This window comes from Ochotona curzoniae, unplaced genomic scaffold (genome assembly GCF_017591425.1).
Source record: "Ochotona curzoniae isolate NIBS_2020 unplaced genomic scaffold, NIBS_Ocur_1.0 contig_2210, whole genome shotgun sequence".
NCBI lineage: Eukaryota > Metazoa > Chordata > Mammalia > Lagomorpha > Ochotonidae > Ochotona > Ochotona curzoniae.
This window is the reverse complement of record NW_024465369.1, coordinates 5037640-5056814: the sequence shown is the minus strand read 5'-3', so window position 1 is coordinate 5056814 and position 19175 is coordinate 5037640. Positions and strand designations below refer to the sequence as shown.

At 36.5% G+C, this 19175-nt stretch overlaps 1 protein-coding gene across 1 annotated transcript in view; it reads right to left on the bottom strand.

Annotated features, from left to right (window-relative positions):
• THSD7B (thrombospondin type 1 domain containing 7B) overlaps positions 1-19175 on the bottom strand; it is a 717619-nt gene that overhangs the window by 183140 nt on the left and 515304 nt on the right. Inside the window, exon 14 of the mRNA XM_040971516.1 lies at positions 4105-4283. Coding sequence (XP_040827450.1) covers positions 4105-4283 — 179 coding nt within the window. The remainder of the gene's footprint in view (positions 1-4104; positions 4284-19175) is intronic.

The following is a 19175-nucleotide window of genomic DNA, read 5'->3' as shown; positions in this document are numbered from 1 at the left end:
TCTTTAGGATATCTGTATGGGCAGATAAGAGCTTTGGACAAGCTGCCAGAGCTAAGTATTTTGCATCACAAATCTACTTTAGCAGAAAGTCTATTCAAGAACAGCACTTCTAAAGAAACAGCTATCATGTAGATAAGTTTTATTTAAAAGGAAGATTTTTTTTAAGATTTATTTTACTTTTTATTGGAAAGTCAGATATACAGAGAGAAAACGGCAGAGAGAGGGGAATATCTTCCCTCCGTTGATTCACTCCCCAAGCAGCCCCATCAGCTCGAACAGCACCGATTCTAAGCCTTGAACCAGAAGCCTGCTCTGGATCTCCCATTCGGGTACAGGGTCCCAAGGCACTGGGCCATTCTCCACTACTTTCCCAGGCCATAGGCAGGTAGCCGGATGGGAAGTGGGGCCACCGGGACCAGAACTGGCGCCCATATGGGATCCTGACACATACAAGATGAGGACTTCAACCACTAGGCTAACATGCCGGGCCACAAAAGAAAGATTTTTTTTTTAAGCCATTCTAGATACTGACTTGGAGAGCAAATCCAGAACCCTTTATGAACCTGCGTACTTAATGTCAACTTTTCCAGTTATATCAGTGTATTAGATTTCTGTGGGTCCTCCATTAGCCAAGGTTTTCCAGGCGAGCTTTCCAAGAATCTTCCTGGGAACAACTTGAAAGATCTTATTGTCACACTTTTTTGAGAATTCAAATGATAGATCACAGCCTAAGAGTCCAAGGTTCTAGAAGACTTGTTTGCCAGTATGGAACTAGACAAGCACTCACCCACAGAGAATAAAGTACCCAATGAATATAATATGATGACTTATGAGATAGTGCAGAAAAACCAGAATGAGATGCAAAAGAAAGAAGATACTCCTTACCCTCCAGATGACCTCATGGTGCAGAGAGAATCAAAAGAAGTCACATGCATTCAAGGGAACTCGAGCTTTAATGAACAGTCTGTTATGCTAATCTTCACCACATATTTTCTGCTTGCTTAGGTACTAAACAAGTGCCTTTCTTACTGCTCAAATACACCTACTAGAAATAAAAACCAAACTCCCCTCCAATTGATGGGTAAATTGGCAATAAGGTTTTAATTTAAGCTTTCTCCCTTAAGAAAACTGAAAAAAAAAAAAAATGGAAACTTGAAACTGTTACATGCAAGGGAGACCAGTATGTTAAGTTCAGTGGTAATAATAAAGCTCATCTCTGACTGTACAGTATTTTGTGTTTGCAGAAACTCAGCACTATCCTGTGAAAACAAATTACCATAAATAACAGAAGCTGGGAGTATTTTCTAAATAATGAAAATTCTTGACAACCAAGTTTATTGTCAAAGGAAGAATATGAAAATTCTCTATAGAGCATTACACATGCACATACATGGGATTTTATTATACATAAAAAAACATATAGGTCACCACAAGGTATTACTCCATAAATCTGCATACAGGAACAAGTGTGCTTGCTTTGGAAGCCTCTTTTAAAATTTAGGAGTTAGACAACAGTACTTCCCCTTGCTATTTACATACTTATAAGAAAGAAGGAGAGGTATAAATTGTTGCACGGAACAATTAACTTACATCAATATATAAACTATGCATGGAGGAAAAAGAGTGTTGGTACATCGCTGGTGAGAATGCAAACAGATGCGGCCACTATTGAAAACTGTACAGAGGTTCCACAAAAAAACTAAGAATAGAAATAACGTGTGATCAACAATCTTCTCCCAGACATTTACCCCAAATTCCTGAGGCTATCATATTGAAGAGGTATCTACACCCCTTCGTTCTCTGCAGCATACACTGTAAGACTCACAGTATGGGTTCAATCTAACTGCCTAGAGCGGCTGAACTAGTAAATGTGATGGATATACACAGTGAGAAACCAGTCTTAAGGAAGAAAAAAATTCTGTAGCTTGTGACAAAGTGGATGAAATTGTAGAGTATTATGCTAAATCAAATAATCCTGACACATAAAGCTAAAAATCCACATGTTTTCATGTGCAACTTATAATAACAGGATTCATGATACGTAATGATAATGGGGAGATGCATGTAAAAAGACACACGAGCTCAGAAGACTGGACTTCTTTTTCAAGCCGTGATTGACTTCCCAGCACAGTGAATGCAGTCAAAAACAGGTATATCATATTTCAAAGGTATAGAGTAAGTTTCAAATGCTGCCACTGAGAAAATAAGTAGATGAGGTGATGGATATGTTAATTCATTTAATTCAATTCTGTGATTTGGTGATCATAAGTTACAATATCATTTTGTACCCCACATATAAATACAAGTAAAACAGGTCAATGTTAATAAAAACAAATTTTCAAAGAATATTAAGTATGGATCCGGGAGAAGTTTTTTGATTTAAGTCTACTTTAGCCACATGCATGTTAGATATCTGATACCACCTTATTTTGAAACAAGTGTCATATTAAATTCCATTTCTGATCATCCAACCTCAGGATTCATTTTGGAGCATCTCAAAAATCAATTGTCTTTATAAAGCTGTAATTCCTTATTGAACACAAAAGTTAGAAACACCCACTTCATAAGGCTTGCTTTCACTTAATTTTCACTTACTGAATATATCTGAATTACTCAGGAACTTGGGCTTAATTTCTGGCTTTTTCTATTTTTCCAAGTTGTGAGCATGATAGATCAAGTGTTTGGAGGAAGGTTCCTCTTAGTCACAGTGCACATGTAGGTCCTACGGCATTATTCACACTTTGAAGCTTTACTGACAGCTTTCTTCCATACATTTCCCTTCACATTTCGAGCATGTCATTTTAAAGTCTGTGCCTACATGTGGTTCTTTTCTTCCCTTGGTAATGTTCTACTTCATAAAACTAGCATATCAAAATTAGCATGTAATCATAACTTTATCGAGTGAGATTTCATTGACAATTTTGAGGATGATATGAGCTACCACACATTATTTGAACTATAAACATTTACTAAACATTTTTAACACCAAGAAAACCTGGCCAATATTTTACCAAGTAACCTTCAAACAAAGATTAACATAGTCAGCCTGACGTGTCTTGGAACTTGAATATTTTTTTTCGCTAGAATGATCATTTTGTATCTCAGTGAGTTATAAAAAAAAAAAATAGGAAAAAGTGGGTAGAGATAATGGTATCACACGCAGAAAAGTTAAGTCCAAAAGGACTTTGCACATGTCTCAAACTAATTAAGAACAGATGCACATGATTTCCCTCTATCAGACCACCTGTATGTTATCTAATCAAAAAAAAATTAAAGGAAACTAATAGAATAGAATTAGTAATAGAAACCTTGGCAGCTATTTTTTCTTTTAGAAATTTCTAAATCACAAAGGATCTAGATCCCCATATGAGACAAATTTTACCTTCCTTGTAATAAAGATCTTTTAGATATTATTATGCTACCTGTATTCAATTGATTTTAAAAATCTAATATTTCAGTCTTAATCTAATGACTATGCACTCAAGGGATAAATCTAAGCTCTCAATTATAATTCTTAACTAATTCTCAGATTTATATGAGTACAGTAAAAATGAACTTAATTAGACATCCATATGAAAGACATCTATTGCATTTTCATTTATAAAAATAATTTTGACTTTAGGGGATACAGGTGGAAAACTCGTCAAGAGACATGGAGAATTTTAGAAGAATCGGTGAGATTGAAAATGAAGAAATCACATTAAAACATTAGGTAAAATAAAAAATGAAATACTTCTGGAGTTGATAGATAAGAATACTAATTTTATCACAAAGTAAACAATATTCTCCCAATGGCATTACTAATGTATAAATGAATATGTAAATTTTGTAATATCAGATTATACTTTAAGATCATCTGAAAATACATTTAACTTGTAAATATTACTCCTTCCAAAAATATCAGGTTGTTTTCAATGTTATGTGCAAGTGGATATCTTCTTCTATTATTCATTACATTATCTGAATTTCTGCCCCCTTCAATTCTCTTTGGAGCACATTATAACTTTCCTTGAGCTCTCTCTGATAAAGAAAAAGACTCCAATTTCAACAAGAAATAAAAATAGGAATGGCTTTATCTTTTAATTTTTGCTTCAAGCACTTTACCTGATTCTTGAGATCCAGTTTGGGACATGGCCGACCTCCACTGTATGGCTTCTCTTTTAACCATTTAGATCGAGTTCTCACTCCTATCCCACAAGAGGAACTGCAGGAGCCCCAGCTAGACCAATCACTTAACTTACAATCAAATGGGCAGGGGACAACACATTCTTCTTGAATATAACCTGAAAGAGAGAGAGAGAAAAGAAAAAAAAAAAAACAGCACTTGTTAAGGGATCAAAGACTAATCAACAGTTATTGATCAAATATACTTTCTATTTCCATTAGCAAAACTCAGGTTTTTCATCAGTACTGCTATGGAAACTTCAAGAATTTTTAACACATATGAACAGATCCAAGTTTGAAGAGATAGATAATTATGCTATCATTGGTATTCACATTTGGGCTATTCACAGAAAAAGAAGAGATGGAAGGAACAGGAGATGGTACACAGTGGGATTTTCTTTCTGATAAGAAGACATGGTGTGGGACTCAGGAAGGTATCACTGTCCCTCATCGGGTGTGTGTTCCTCATTCTACAATCTGTATATATAAACATACTGATTATCACTTCCATTTAACACGACTTGATGGAGACAAGAGGAGGACAGAAGGTGAACTACAAATCACAAAGATTAGGATGTTATTAAGAGAAGAAATAGAGGCATCAGTGTTTGGTGCTTTTTATTTATTTATTTACTGAAGTTACGTAATGAGGAATGCCACTGCAACAGCTCCAGGAGTCCCAGATCTATCGTTCCTCTCTTTCACCCACAATTAAAGATGTATTTACTTTGAAAGTCAGAGTTACATACAGAGGGGCTGAGAGGAGGAGAGTGAGGGAAAGGGGGAGAGCGAGAAAGAATAGGACAGGTAGAAAGAGAGAGACAGAATGGATAAGTATCTTTTGTTCACAGATTAGCTGTCTAGGTGGCTGTATTGGTCATGTTGAAGCCAGTGGCTAGGAGCCTCATTTGGGTCTCCCACAGTGAGGGGAGTGAGGCAGAGCCCCAACTCCTTGAATCATCTTTAGTTGCTTTTACCTGTAAGTTGATCATTACATGAAAGCTGGACCAGAAGGGGAGCAACTAGACACAAACCTTTGCCTAAACAGGATGATGACAGAGTTGCTGGCGATGGGTTTACCTGCTTTGCTAAAATGCTGGCCACAATTCCACTTTGATACATAAATTTTCCCTGCATAACTTCATGGTCTTAGCTATTAGCTGCCTTAGGACTGAAATTGCAACATAGAGGATAAAACCATGTCCTGCAGTGCTGATGCCACATATAAATGCTCTTTTGAGTCCATGGTCTTGTGCGCCTCATTTCAGCATTCAGCAGCAGATACTGTAGCCTGGCTCCACTTGGCCTGCCCCCAATTCTAGCTCATGCTGGTGGATGTTATTGCGTAGTTCAGCCTAGCCAGCACCCAGTCCCAGCTCCAACGCGAACTGGCTGGTATTGCAGCCCAACTCAGCTGTCCAACTCCCAATCCTTGTTCTCACATCTGCCAGTGGATGCTATGAACTGGTCCAGTCTGGGCCACTCCCACATCTGTCACACACATGAGTCTGTATCCTGGTCAGGGTTGCTCCCAGCTTCAGATTTTGTGCTCAATAACAAAGACAGAATTCTACAGAGAAGTTGAGGCAATCCATTTCTTTTAAAACAGTCTAAGTCTCTTGCATGACTTATCTCAACTAACTGCAACAGCAACTGATTACCATACCCCGATATATACAAAAGTGTAATCTCTCCCCTTACGTGTAAGAGATGTGGATTATAGTGCTATTTTCATAATTAGCTTGTGGGGTATGGTAAAAGTGAAAGGGGAAACACAATTAGGGTGTCAAATAAATCAATCAGTTTCAATTAAACAAAAAAGAGGTCATTCCGGGTGAGCATGACCAGCAGGTAAAAAGCCTTACAAAGGTGTACCGAGTCTTAGCATTTTTAATTGGAAACTGAACTCAATATTAACAGAGCAATGAATTTACACATTAGAAATTGTTTCAAAAGTATGAATTACAACAAAAGCAGCAATATGAAAGGGCGAAAAAACAGTTAAAGCAGAAAGATGGGCATTTTCTTTTTCAGTTCATCACTGTTAGTTTAAACTAACATTTTTTGCTAAAGAAACAAAAAGCTGTTGAAGAAGAATTCTAGGTTTTCAGTTGACTGAATTTTACAGTTTTGCATCCTAGGGGAGGAAAAAATAAGATTCAGCTTTACCCACACGCAACCCACTCTCTTGGAACTTTGCTCTGACCTCCTTCATAACAATTTTCAATGAATCCAAATCCAAGGAGAACTGATATAAAAGAGGAAACAACAAAATAAGAGGTTCTCACAGAGTGGGAGCATCAAAGAAACAGAACTGCCTTAGCTGTGGCCAGATACTTACTGTCCCATGTGTTAGTCTGAACTTGGCTCCGGTACAGAGTCTGTGGACTTCCCTGTGTAATTACAGGATAAAGGCTAAATTTGCTAAGTTCTGTGCAAAATCAGAAACCTAGCAAGTGCTTAAATCCAGAAGAAATTGAATGTATCAGAAAACTAAAGACACTGATTTGGGCATTTTGTCTTTGTATACATATTATGAAATAATACAAAATAGGTCAAAGTGGGAATATTAATAAGCTTATCACTTTAGTATAATAAACCACAAAGTCTTACTTCTCTCTAAATATTTGTATAATAATGACATCCACAGCAGGTTGTCTTTTAGGGAGTCTGTGGGTCTTTTTGTGCAAGGATATTCTCCTGCTGGCCTTGAAGAAGCAAATAGCCATGCTGTGAAATGCAGATGAATTAGTCCACATGGCAGAAAACTGAGAGCAGCTTCCTGGACTCCCATCAGCCATTGGTTGTCACCCAACAGGTACAGGGACACCTCTGTTCTACAACTGACCAGAAGAGAATTTTGTACAAGCTCAGAGTATGCCCACGAAAGCTTTCCCCAGTCAACGCTCTGCTGACACTTCAACCTTGGCCACACCTTCACCATATTCCAGCTTTTCCCTTTCTTTCTTTCTATCTTTCTTTCTTTCTTTTTTTTTTTAACAGAAAATACAGGAAAGTCATGCCTGGACTCTTCACTCATGGAAACTGATATAACAAAGACGATGCTCTGCGGCAGTGTGGTGATTCAGTGTGCAATGATTGATCTCAGTTTTCTTTAGGTTTCCCCACCATTCTACCTGCATATTAGTATATTTCATATATTATTATATTCAAAAGCCAAAACCTTTTCTTTAACTTGCAATTCCCTTTCAGTCTCTTGTTCAGGATCCAATCATTTCTGAGTCAGAATAATGCAATGTTTCCTCCACGAGTATTTATTTATTTATTCCAATTGTTTTCTTTTGGTACCTATCAATCATACTGAAAAAAATATTCTTTTATGTTACCCCTTTTGAAAAAAACCTTGGATAGTTCCTTATTGTCATCAAAATAAAATAAAACCCATTTTGCAGAAACAAAATTGAGACACTTTGTGAAAGTTCTAAACAATAGTTTTAGACCTTGGTGGTAAAATACTACTTTCATTGTTTAAGCTATGTCAAAGTAAAGCAGAATTCCAGAGGATGGCACCCTGGCATCAGAAGCTTGTAAAGACATGCGGGCAATTCTAACATGCAGAACCACCCCTCTTATGCTTCCTTTTCCTGTATGTGAAGTTATAAGCATGCAGATTAATTTACCATCTATAATAAGAGGTATACTTTCATTCACCCAAAACAAGTCCTTTTGTTTACCAATTTGATATCCTAGAGTCAGTACACTATGTATGTATGTATGTATGTATGTATGTATGTGTGTATGTGTGTATCTGTCTATCTGTGTATCTATCTATCTATCTATCTATCTATCTATCTATCTAGTTCCAGTATTCCTCTGCCATGCCAGCTGTCAAAATTTCAGTCCAAATTCAAATGTCTCCCTTCTCTCTGTTTAAAACAGGAATATGAAGCACACATGAAGAAACCACTAATTCTATATTGGTGATATTATAATGCTTAGTTTCGATCTTGAATCATTTTTTCTCACAGCCTGGCCTCTCCTCTATGGTTTCTTCTCATGTTCATTTTGCCTATCAGCTCTTTGAAACCTACTCCAATTACTTTTATGCTGAAATTCTCATTGCTTTTCTAATGAAAAAAAAAAAAGAGCAGAAATGCATGAGGACTCTTTCCATCTTCCTATGAAAACTCTTGCATACACCCCCATCATTATTCTAGCTTTATATTAAAACTAAAAGCCAATTATTTCTCTTTATAAGGCAACTTTTTCACCTCCATTGGATATATTTTCAGCCTTCTCCAGGTTCTTTCAAAGCCCTGGCTGGATGTTCTCTCTGTGCCTGTCTCTCTCCTTTACATTAACATTAGAATGACTTTAGGTTTTATAAGTGATATTAACTGGTAAGAAGAGATTAAATTCAGATCTTCTTTGGAGTCAAAAATTCTGCTCCAGTTGAAATTGTTGAAAGGCTGATTCTTTGTTGTTTAGTTGTCTATCAGATTTAATTCTGTAGCCAATGTGGAGGCATTCTGAGCTCTAATTCAGTATTAGATGCAGAATCAAAGATAAATATAGGACTAAAGGAAAAGCACAGGCTTTCTTTAATTTTACAGAGAAACTGAGTGACAAAATTATTTCATTATCAACTGGAAAAAAGACTAGCAATTCAGGTAAGATTTACTCTCATGGCATGGGCAGGCTTCAAATAAGCAAATCTGACAGCTAGAAGATGAAATATATACAAGCTTTAAATATATAAGTGTCTATAGAGATCCTATTTGGAAAGATATTTTGAAAGAAATGTTATTTTAATTGAATGAGCATTTAAATCATTTTCATTTATACTTGCATTTTGAAAGATTTTAATTAGGAAGCCTTCAGCAGTACATTTTTTTCTTCTTCCATGATAAGAAATAAACCCAGGGGATTTTCAAGAATGTCAAGGTTATAAATTCATTGAGTAGAAGATAATTTTGAAATTCAACAGGACTAAGCAATAGTGACATTTATTTTTTTCAGGAAAATTATTTGCATACCAGAGTATACCCCAAAGGAAAGTCTGCAGTGAAGAGTATTAAAAATTGCACATTCTTACACCTATCCCATAATTGAAAGGATTCGTTTTACCCACATACTTAATACTAACAGTTTTTGGCAGCAGAATATTATCAAATGTGACTGTCTACTTGGTTGGTATCATCTTAAATTTCCACTTGCTAACTGTAGAAACCTCCCTGATATTTTCCAAACTTCTTTGCATTAAATATAGCATAAAAATGCTGTTCCTATATGCAAAACACTTCAATAAGCAACATTCATAAATCCAAACCAAACTGCAATGGGAAAAGCATTTTTCCTACCAAAAATATTTCACACTTCAATTTATACATAGAATGCTTTGCTTTGCCATTACATTACTTGGTTATAGCAATGCTCTCATATTCTATTTGAGTTATCTGAATGCATATGAAACCAGGTGTTCAATATTCATGATAGAATTATCAAAAAATTTTTTAATCAGACATTACAAGTAGTCGGTGCTCAAAATTTATTCATTACAGATAAAGATGGGCTGAATATAATTAGTGGTAACTCTAACAATATTACTAACCGGATTATTGTGACATATCAAAGAGAGTTGAAGGCAAGGGCATGGGAGTAAAATGTCTTTTTAATCTATAATCCTAATCTTCAAACACTTGCCTCCTCAGTTATAGATAATATTCTCCTTAGGTAGAGACAATGTTCTCAGCACATATATTCCCATTAACATAACTACCTCCCAGAATATTACCTTTCTTCTTTCCCTTCCTTCATTATTCAAACTGTAATATTTTCTCCCAATGCAACATCTGATTTTGAAAAATGTGAAAGCAAATGCTGATGATATTAAGCCAAAATATATATATACAGCCTGATTTTTTTATATTATCCTATGATGTAGAATCACAGGGAATATTTTTTGGGCTGTTCATTGATATTCTACCTAAATAATGAGTATCTCATTCCAAAACGAAAACAGATTAAAAAACAATGAAGTCTGTATACTGGAAAAATCTTATGAACTAAAATGTATTCATTTTTTAATTTTAAAAAAATTTATCATTTTTAAAAAATCAGAAAATCAGAAAGGGAGGAGGAGGGAGACTGGGTGGGAGGATAGGGTGGAAAGTATCATTATGCTTTGAAATGTGTACTTATGAATATTATGCATTTTATATAAATAAAATGCAATTGCAATAAGTTTCATTTTTATTCATTGATGCCAGAGTGATATAAAGAAAAATTATCTATATACATAGAATTATAGATATAATATATTATGTACATAACTTATTATATATGTGTGTGTGTATATATAGAGAGAGAGAGATTTTTGATCTGCTGGTTCACTCCCCCAATGACTGCAACGGCTTGGGCTGGTCCAAGACAAAGTCATGAATCGGAAATTCTGTCCAAGTCCCCCACAACGTTGGGAGGAGTCCAAGTATTTGAATCACCAACTACTTCTTCCATTGTTCGTTCAGTAGCATGGGGCTGGATCTTAATCAGAGCACTCAAGACTCAAACTGGCACTTTGATATGGGACTCCAGCATTACCAATGGCAGCTTAACTGACACTGACACAATGTTAGCCCACAAATTGACATTTTAATTATATTTCCACAAATCTTTTGAAATGTTCTGATACTCAGTGAATAGATTCTTTCCTAAAAGTGTATGCAATGACTTGAATCAGACTGGCTTAGGGCCACATTTGTTTAGGAGAGATAATAGAGAAGTATCAAGCATTAACCAGACAAAAGAAAGAAGAAGAATTTGAGAAGCTAGATCAATATCTTGACACTGCTCTCAAAGAAGTAGATGCTGGTGTGAGACATTTATTTAAAATCTCAATGTACTAGCGAGTTAAAATGTAGATAACAGTATTGCCAGTTTGACTTGTAGTCAACCAACACTTGGGACCCAGCACCCACGGTGGAGTACCTGGATTCCGGTTTGCCTTTGCTTCTGTTCCAGCTTGTTGCTGATACGCATCTTCAGAGGTCAAAGATGAGTCAAGTACTTTGTGACCTGTCACCCTCATGAGAGAGCCAAATGGAGTTCTCTGATGGCTTCAATCTGGCCCAATCTCAGCTCCTGTCACCATTTCTATAATAAACCAGTGGATGGTAGCTCCTTTTTCTCAGTTTCACCAACTAGCTCTCTGTCATTGAAGTGAATACATAATAATAATTTTCTAAAATGACAATTTCAATCATGTTGGGTTTTAGAATAACTGAGAAAGAGAATGACTGAAAAAAAGTGTCTAAATTGCTGTTATCTCAATTTTTACAATTTTTAATTAAGAGATTAAAAAAATAATCCCTTAGTAAAAAATACAACATTCTAAAAAAACTCATCAGCATAGATAGAATAGTGTTCCACATCATAAAATGGCTGTGATATATTAAAAAATAATAATAGGGCCCGGCACAATAGCCTAGACTCTGAAGTTGTTGCCTTGTATGCACCAGGATCCCATCTGGCACCGGTTCCTGTCCTGGCTGCTCCATTTCTCTTCTAGCTCCCTGCTTCTGGCCTGGGAAAGTGGTGGAGGTTGACCTAGAGCTTTTGGACCTTGCACCCATGTGGGAGACCCAGAATAAGCTCCTGGCTCCTGGTTTTGTATCAGCCATGTGGCCACTTGGGGAATGACCAAGTGGATGGAATATCTTTCTCTCTGTCTGTCCTTCTCTGTGTAAATCGGATTTTCCAATAAAATATATCTTAAAAAAACAAAACAAAACAAAAAAACAGAATGAATGTACTTTTGACCAACAACCTCATAAAACACTAGAAATATAATCAATATATAATTTACAAATTTGAAACATTACACCGAAAAATTAAAAAAAGGATTACTGGAAAATGAAAATTTAAATCTATGGAGCAAAATAATATTTGATTTTTATCATAACTCTAAGAAAAATGGTCACCCAAGTGCCTTTTAATTTTTTTTAAATGAAAACAGTTCATATCAGTAGAGAGGTGGTGCAATACAGGTTAAGCTGAAGCTCATACCATACTGGTATGAGGCTTGAGTTCTCACTGCTCCTTTTCTAAGTCAGCTCTCTGCTAATGTGCCTGGGAAGCAGCCGAAGATGACCCAAGAGCTTTGGCTCTTGCCACCTATGTGGGAGACAACATTGCATTTCCTGGGTTTTGAATTTGGCATGACCCAGACATGGCTGTTGTGTCCTTTTCGCAAGTGAACCAATGAAATGAAGATATCTCTTATTCTGTGCTTGCCACCTGCCCCATCCCTCTCTCATGTTCACTTTTTCAGTTTTTCTTACCCTTCCAAATAAATAAAATTTCATATATGCTGCTGTAGTGTACTGTTTTAACATGTAAATGTGTCATTCAAGTTCATCTAATCCAAAATTTCTTTTATAGACTTACAGAAATAGGTAGAGAAACTGAAACAGACTTGAGACAGCCTCTACTAAGAGCAAAAAATTAATTATTATGTCCTCAAAATATTACCTAGTGTATTGGATAGCAAGGTAGATAACCAGTCCTTCCTTGGAAGTCATTCATATATCAGAAGTTATGAGTTATAAAAATGACAAAGTAATCTGGTATACAATTAAGTACTTTGGTTTTACCTACTGTGTATGACAATTTGAGGTAACATGAACAGATTTTGACTTCAATTTTCTAAGGAACTGTAGTGAGCAATATTTGTGGTGGTAGACACAAGGCTTGAATAAATGCTTGGCCTGGTTCATGTGCAGTAACTAAATGCATCAGAGTTGGTTGAAACAAGCAATGAAGTAATATAAAAACTGACATTTTAAATTGTGTTATTTAGGCAATTTAACCAACATGGTATCCTCAGTTGCTCACATAGACACTTCTCACACTGAGAAGAAGATTTTTTTTTCTTAGACGTTATTGAGGACATTAGGAACATCAGACACACACAAACATGTGAACTCTTTAATGAGAACTGCATATGTACAGGTGGTTTTTCTCTTCACTCAAAGTTAGTACTACTAAAACTAAAGTGACTGAAGCTGTAACTCCACAATAGCCCTCACATATGTAACCCTGTGAAGACACACGGATTACTAAGAAGTCAATATTACCAATTCTGAGGACCAAGGCTACGAGGGACTGCAGAACCACACCCCCATGGGAAAATGAAGCCATCCCACACAGTGTGCACTTTGTACTTTCTTCAAAATTTCTGAAAGATGAACACTGTTGTCTTATAGTCATCTATCTGTTCTCCAAATATTTCAGATTCTACTGTTGGACAGATGGCATAATTATACTTGCTTGATGCTTAAAGTTAGATGCTGAATTAGCCAATAATGTGTCACCATTACATATAAGCCTTAAGAACTGCAGCATGATCTGACATACTTTTTCTTTCCCTATACCACAGGGTCAGTAACACTCCAAACAATAGCTGCTCTATCAGTGTCCTTCAGTGTAAATGACTTTGATCCAAACTACCCAAGATAGATGTGGATAGTGAGTGGGTGGCTTTCAACCACTGATTTTTTTTTTAAATCTGTTTTATCACCTGCTCTCTTGGTGGATTAACGTTGGTACAGGAAATGTTATTTTTAGAGGTGAATTAACAAGCACCATGGAGCAAATATTTAGAGACTTTTGAGTACGTATATAGTGCCCTGAGAAAATAAAGTTAAGCTGTATCAGCAGTTAGCATAGTCTGAAAGCAGTGTTATCAAATGAGAATGTGACTTTGCAAAGTCGAGCCTCTGTATTTGTTTCAGGAACATTTATAATTTATTATTTCAAAAAAGCAGGGACAATATGGATTATAAATCAAGGTTTAACCTTATGTGATCTGGGATAAAATATTAAATCTCAGGAGTTCAAGTTTCCTTGGATGAATAAAAAAAGTTGAACAATATGTCTCCTTCCTAACTCTCAATAATGCTGCAAAGGTCAAAAAACATAAAAGTATAATTTTGTAGAAAAAATATTAGCAAGCAATATAAATGACACACTAGTATTTTAAAACATTGAAATCTATACAGCAAGGTAAAAATGCTCTTAATGCTTTTGGGGTTAGTGATTGATAGAGAACATAATTTTGTAAAGATATTTTAGCATAAGAATTATAGGGCAATATTTTTCAGATTTGGCCATGATTTCTCATTCCATATCATTTCATTGTAAATTAAAGTCTAGAAAAACACTGACAAAGTGAGTGATTCTGTATTGGGTCAATAAATCAATTACTGTTTGAGTCCACTTTTGTCTTTCCAAGTCTGATGGCACTAGCGAGATTAGACATTTGTTTTCTCTCCCTCGGACTACATAATGGCAGCTTAACTGGATGACAGGTCTCCTATTGCTTTCTTCTAATTCATTCATGGCTCATCACTTGTCAAAATAATATCCCCTACAGCAAAACTCAATCACAGCCTCACAAAAATAATAATAAATCATCTCTAGAGTAAGACATATTTTTGATAAGTTGTCATGCATTTATAAGGCAACCTAGATAATGAAGAGACCACAAGCAAATGAAGAAGACGGGAATCAACCCCAAGTATTCACAAGTCAACAGAGAACTCCTTCACGCATGAGTAGGAGTTTGAGAAAATGAATGTTTGAGGCTAGGCCTACATGGGCCCGCACTGGGAGGTCATGCTGGGAGCGCAGAAAAAACAGTCAGAGGTTGGATATTAACAGAATTCTGATATTAATGTAGATGTGTTTCCTATTGGAGTGAACAAGAGACGGCCCGAGGTAACAGGAGATTGCTACACAATTCAAAAGAAAAGTCATAGTTACCTCAGTGTCTGCTTTTAAAGAAAACACACATAGGGCCTGGTGTGATAGCATAATGGTAAAGATCCTCGCCTTGAATATGCCGGGATCCCATATGGGCACCGGTTCTAATCCTGGCAGCTCCACTTCCCATCCAGCTCCCTGTTTGTGGCCTGGGAAAGCAGTCAAGGATGGCCCAAATCTTTGGGACCTTGTACCCATGTGGGAGAACCAAAAAGAAGTTCCTGGGTCCTGGCTTCAGATCGGCGCAGCGCTGGACATTGCGGCCACTTTGGGAGTAAATCATCAGATGGAAGATCTTCCTCTCTGTCTCTCCTCTTCTCTGTATATCTGGTATGTCTGCCTTTCCAATAAAATAAAATAAATCTTAAAAAAAAAAGAAAACAGATATAATGACAGTAATACAAGGAAAGAATGACACTACTATTAGCAGTTAACTAACATGGACATGCACACATGAATAATATGCCATATAAATGAGAATTACTATCTTCAAAATGACCAGTGAATTTGCTTTTTAAATAGAACCTCATTCCCTAATTGTTAAGTTGGGGCTAACAATGTTACACAAATGGCTCTATGTATTCCATGCAATCAGAAATATAACGTTGGGCAAAAGTGTGCCTCTGTTCTTTCTTCTTCATTTGTTGATTCTTTAAAGGCACTCTGGCCTAAATCTCACATCATAAACAGATGTATTTCAGGGCTTATTTATACTTTCATGTACATTTTTTGAAGTTTGAAAATATTAGGATACAAGAATGCATTCATTATTATTAACATGCATATCATTTGCTTATTTCTTGGCTTAGTTCTATATCTATACATTTACTTTGAGGTTAAGTGTTAAAAACTGGGATTTTCACATTAAATCATGATTCTGACTTCTAAATATGCAGACGATCCAGGAACACCTGTGTTCTCAAGGAAACAATCAGCAGAAACTGAAGCACTGGACCTCTTCAAATGAACTGTGCCTTCACAGTCCCCCAGAGCCCCGGAACCCACAACCTCTTCTGATACTAAAACAAAGGCAGTAGCTTACTCATAAGTGCAATATCAAAACAAATAATACTGGGGCTGTTTTTACTATAAGAAAAGCTAGATGATGAAGAAATCCCCAGTCAGGCTCAGTTCACTGCCCCCAGGAAGGGATTTGGAACTCTCCATGTAGCCCGTCGTCCTGCAGGAGAAGCCTGTTGCAGCCAAGGGTCTGGGCTCTGAAAATATTAATGGGGTATTAAAACGTTCATGGAAAATGGAATTAATAATATTTAATCTTTCTAAGATTTATTTTTATTGGAAATTCAGATTTATAGAGAGAAGCAAGGACAGAGAGAAAGATATTTTGCCCACTAGTTCACTTCCCAATGGCTGCAATGGCCAGACCCGAGCCAGAGCTGAGCCTATCCAAAGTCAGGCATCAGGAACTTATTCCAGGTCTTCCACGCAGGTACAGTTCCCAGGCATTTGGGCCATCCTCTCCTGTTTTCCCAAGCCACAAGAAGGGAGCTGGGTGGTAAGTGGAACAGCTAGGACACGAACCGATACCCATATGGGATTCCAGGACATTTGGAGGAAGATTTAGCCACTATGCTATTGTGCTGAATCCTAATATATATATATATATATATAATATAAATTTTATATAATAAATACATATATATATTTAATTCTACTTTCCACAAACCTTTGGAAATCCTCTTATACACTGAAGTATTCTTAAACACAATTTTGAATGCAAATTTAGGTGTAAGGATTTTAAAAAGGATGAGGTCATTAAAGGTTCCTGAAGTCAGCTTCACTAGGTCAAATGACTTCTATTGCATCAGTGTCCCACATATCACTGCACCAGCATTTCAATCTAATTTTTAAAGGTGGCAATAAGAGACATCAGAAAAAGCAGTCACAGCAGAAATAACCAGAAAAAAGGTGGCTGGTGATACTTTTCATTCAGGGCCAAGCTCCTCCAAAGAGCTCAGCAGCAAGCAGTGGTTCTTAATCTGGTAAGATGTGCACACAACAATGAACTTCAGAGATGAGACTAAGTTCTGAATGTGTTGGCCTGTTGGGACATTGAGTCAATGATTTGTATTGATGAACAATGAAACAAGCTGTTATAAATTTCAAATTATGGATTATATGATGAAGAGAATTTACCTCCAAAAGTTTGTTTTTGCCCAAGTGCTGCATCTTTCACTGAGCAAATGCAGAAATCAATGTAGTGAAATGAATTCACAGTACATTAACTTCTTGCAAGTTACTGTAAAAACTGCTGAACTCCTGCCAAGGGATAAAACTAACTATGAGTCCCCTTCCCAATATATGCAGCAAGCTGGTAACGGTGAATTAGTTTCACTTATCAATAAATTTGTTTCCTTATGGATCGTGCATTATCTAATCAAGAGATTTACATGTATGCTTCTCTGACAAACACACTTCATGGCTTTATTTAATAATATTTAATGAAATGCCTGCTAATGGTACAGAAGAAGCTGTGAAGTTAGAGACTTATTTACTTAAAATTTGATGAATTGTATTCTCTAAGAAAATTCCAATAGCCAGCAATCTTCCAGTTATACTAATGAGAAGTGTCAGGGGAATATAGATAATCTCAATTTACACAGAGAGAGGGTTTCATAAGCCAGGAAAAATCTCAAGAGCAAGCAGAAATATTCCTCTAAATAAAAAAAAAAACAAAAAGCAATAGAAATTTAGTTTATTAGCTTCTTAGGGAACTCATAATAAATTAGTAGCTTAAAATGAGAAAAACATTAATATCTTAAAATAGGGAAAATTTATTCCCTTATTGGTTTCTCCTAATGCAGTGTGAATTCATTCTGGTACATTCCAGAAACTATGAATTTAAAGTGCTGGCTGGGCTGTGCTAATTTGAGGTTTGCTGGAGAAAATTCTTGCCTTTCCCAATTTCTTGTGGTTTCTGTTGTTCTTTAGCCTGTGTAAACCATTTTCTCTCTTGATCCTACAGTTACCCACTCTCTGTGTCTCTTCCCCTCCACCTGGCTTTCTCCCCTTCTCCCTATATTTCTTTTCTCTAAATACTGTTTTTATTTGAATGGCAGAGTTACACACACACACAGAAAGAGAAAGGGGAATGGGGAGAGAGTAATTATGAATGTTCTATGTGATTGTTCACTGGACCAGACTGAAGTTTGGAATAAGATGTTTCTTCTGTGATTCATGAATGTATAAGGGTGTGTGTGTGTGTGTGTTGTGTGCAAATAAGTGGGCCATCCTCTGCTGTATTCCAGGTACATTACCAGAGAGCAGGATCAGAAATGGAGCTGGCAGGACTCAGACACCAATCACTGATTTAGAACCCATTCTAAACCCAGAATGATCTGATCTAACTTGATTGCATTTGCAAAGATCCTATTTACAAGTAGAGTCAAGTGTACGATCACTGGAGTCTAGAACTTACATATCTTTGGTGTGGTACGTGCGTATAATTCAATTTATGATGAAAATTACCCAGTGTAAACACAGGGGTGAGAATCCAACCCATCAGTCTGGTATTGTAGTGTAGCAGGTAAAGCTGTTTCGTGTAGCACAAGCATCCCAGATGGCACTGCTTGAAGTCCTGACTGCTCCACTTCCAGTCCATCTCCCTGCTAATATGGGAGACTCAGAAGATATGGGCTTCTGTCTTTGGACCAGCCCAGTTTCTGTCATTATGGCCACATGGGGTATGCACCAGTAGATGGAAGATCTCTCTCTCTCACTCTCGCTCTCTCTCTCAATATTCCTGCCTCTCTCTCTATCTCTGTGTAACTATTTTAAATAAGTGAATATATCTTAAAACAAACAAACCAATACATCCACTGACCTTAAGCTGACCTAGTCCTATATCCTGAAATATTCCACTTCAACATAAATTTTCTAACATTTTTAAGCTTCAATTCTATCACCAATATCAGAGATGGGCAAAATGTAGCCTACAAATCGAATCCTGCTTCTGCCTATTTTGTTGAGTACAGTATTAATGGGATAGAGCCCCAGCCAATTAAAATCTTGTCTATAAGGGCTTTTACATGGCAATGGTAGCAGTGACTAGTTGTGACAACAAGAGCGTGACTCATCAACTTGAAAATATTTACTCTTGTGACATTTACAAAAAATGATTGTGATCTCTGAAGCATGAAATGAAGATAATAACAGTGCCCACTGAATAACATCAGAATGAGGGCCATAAAGGAACGCTAACTAGGGCT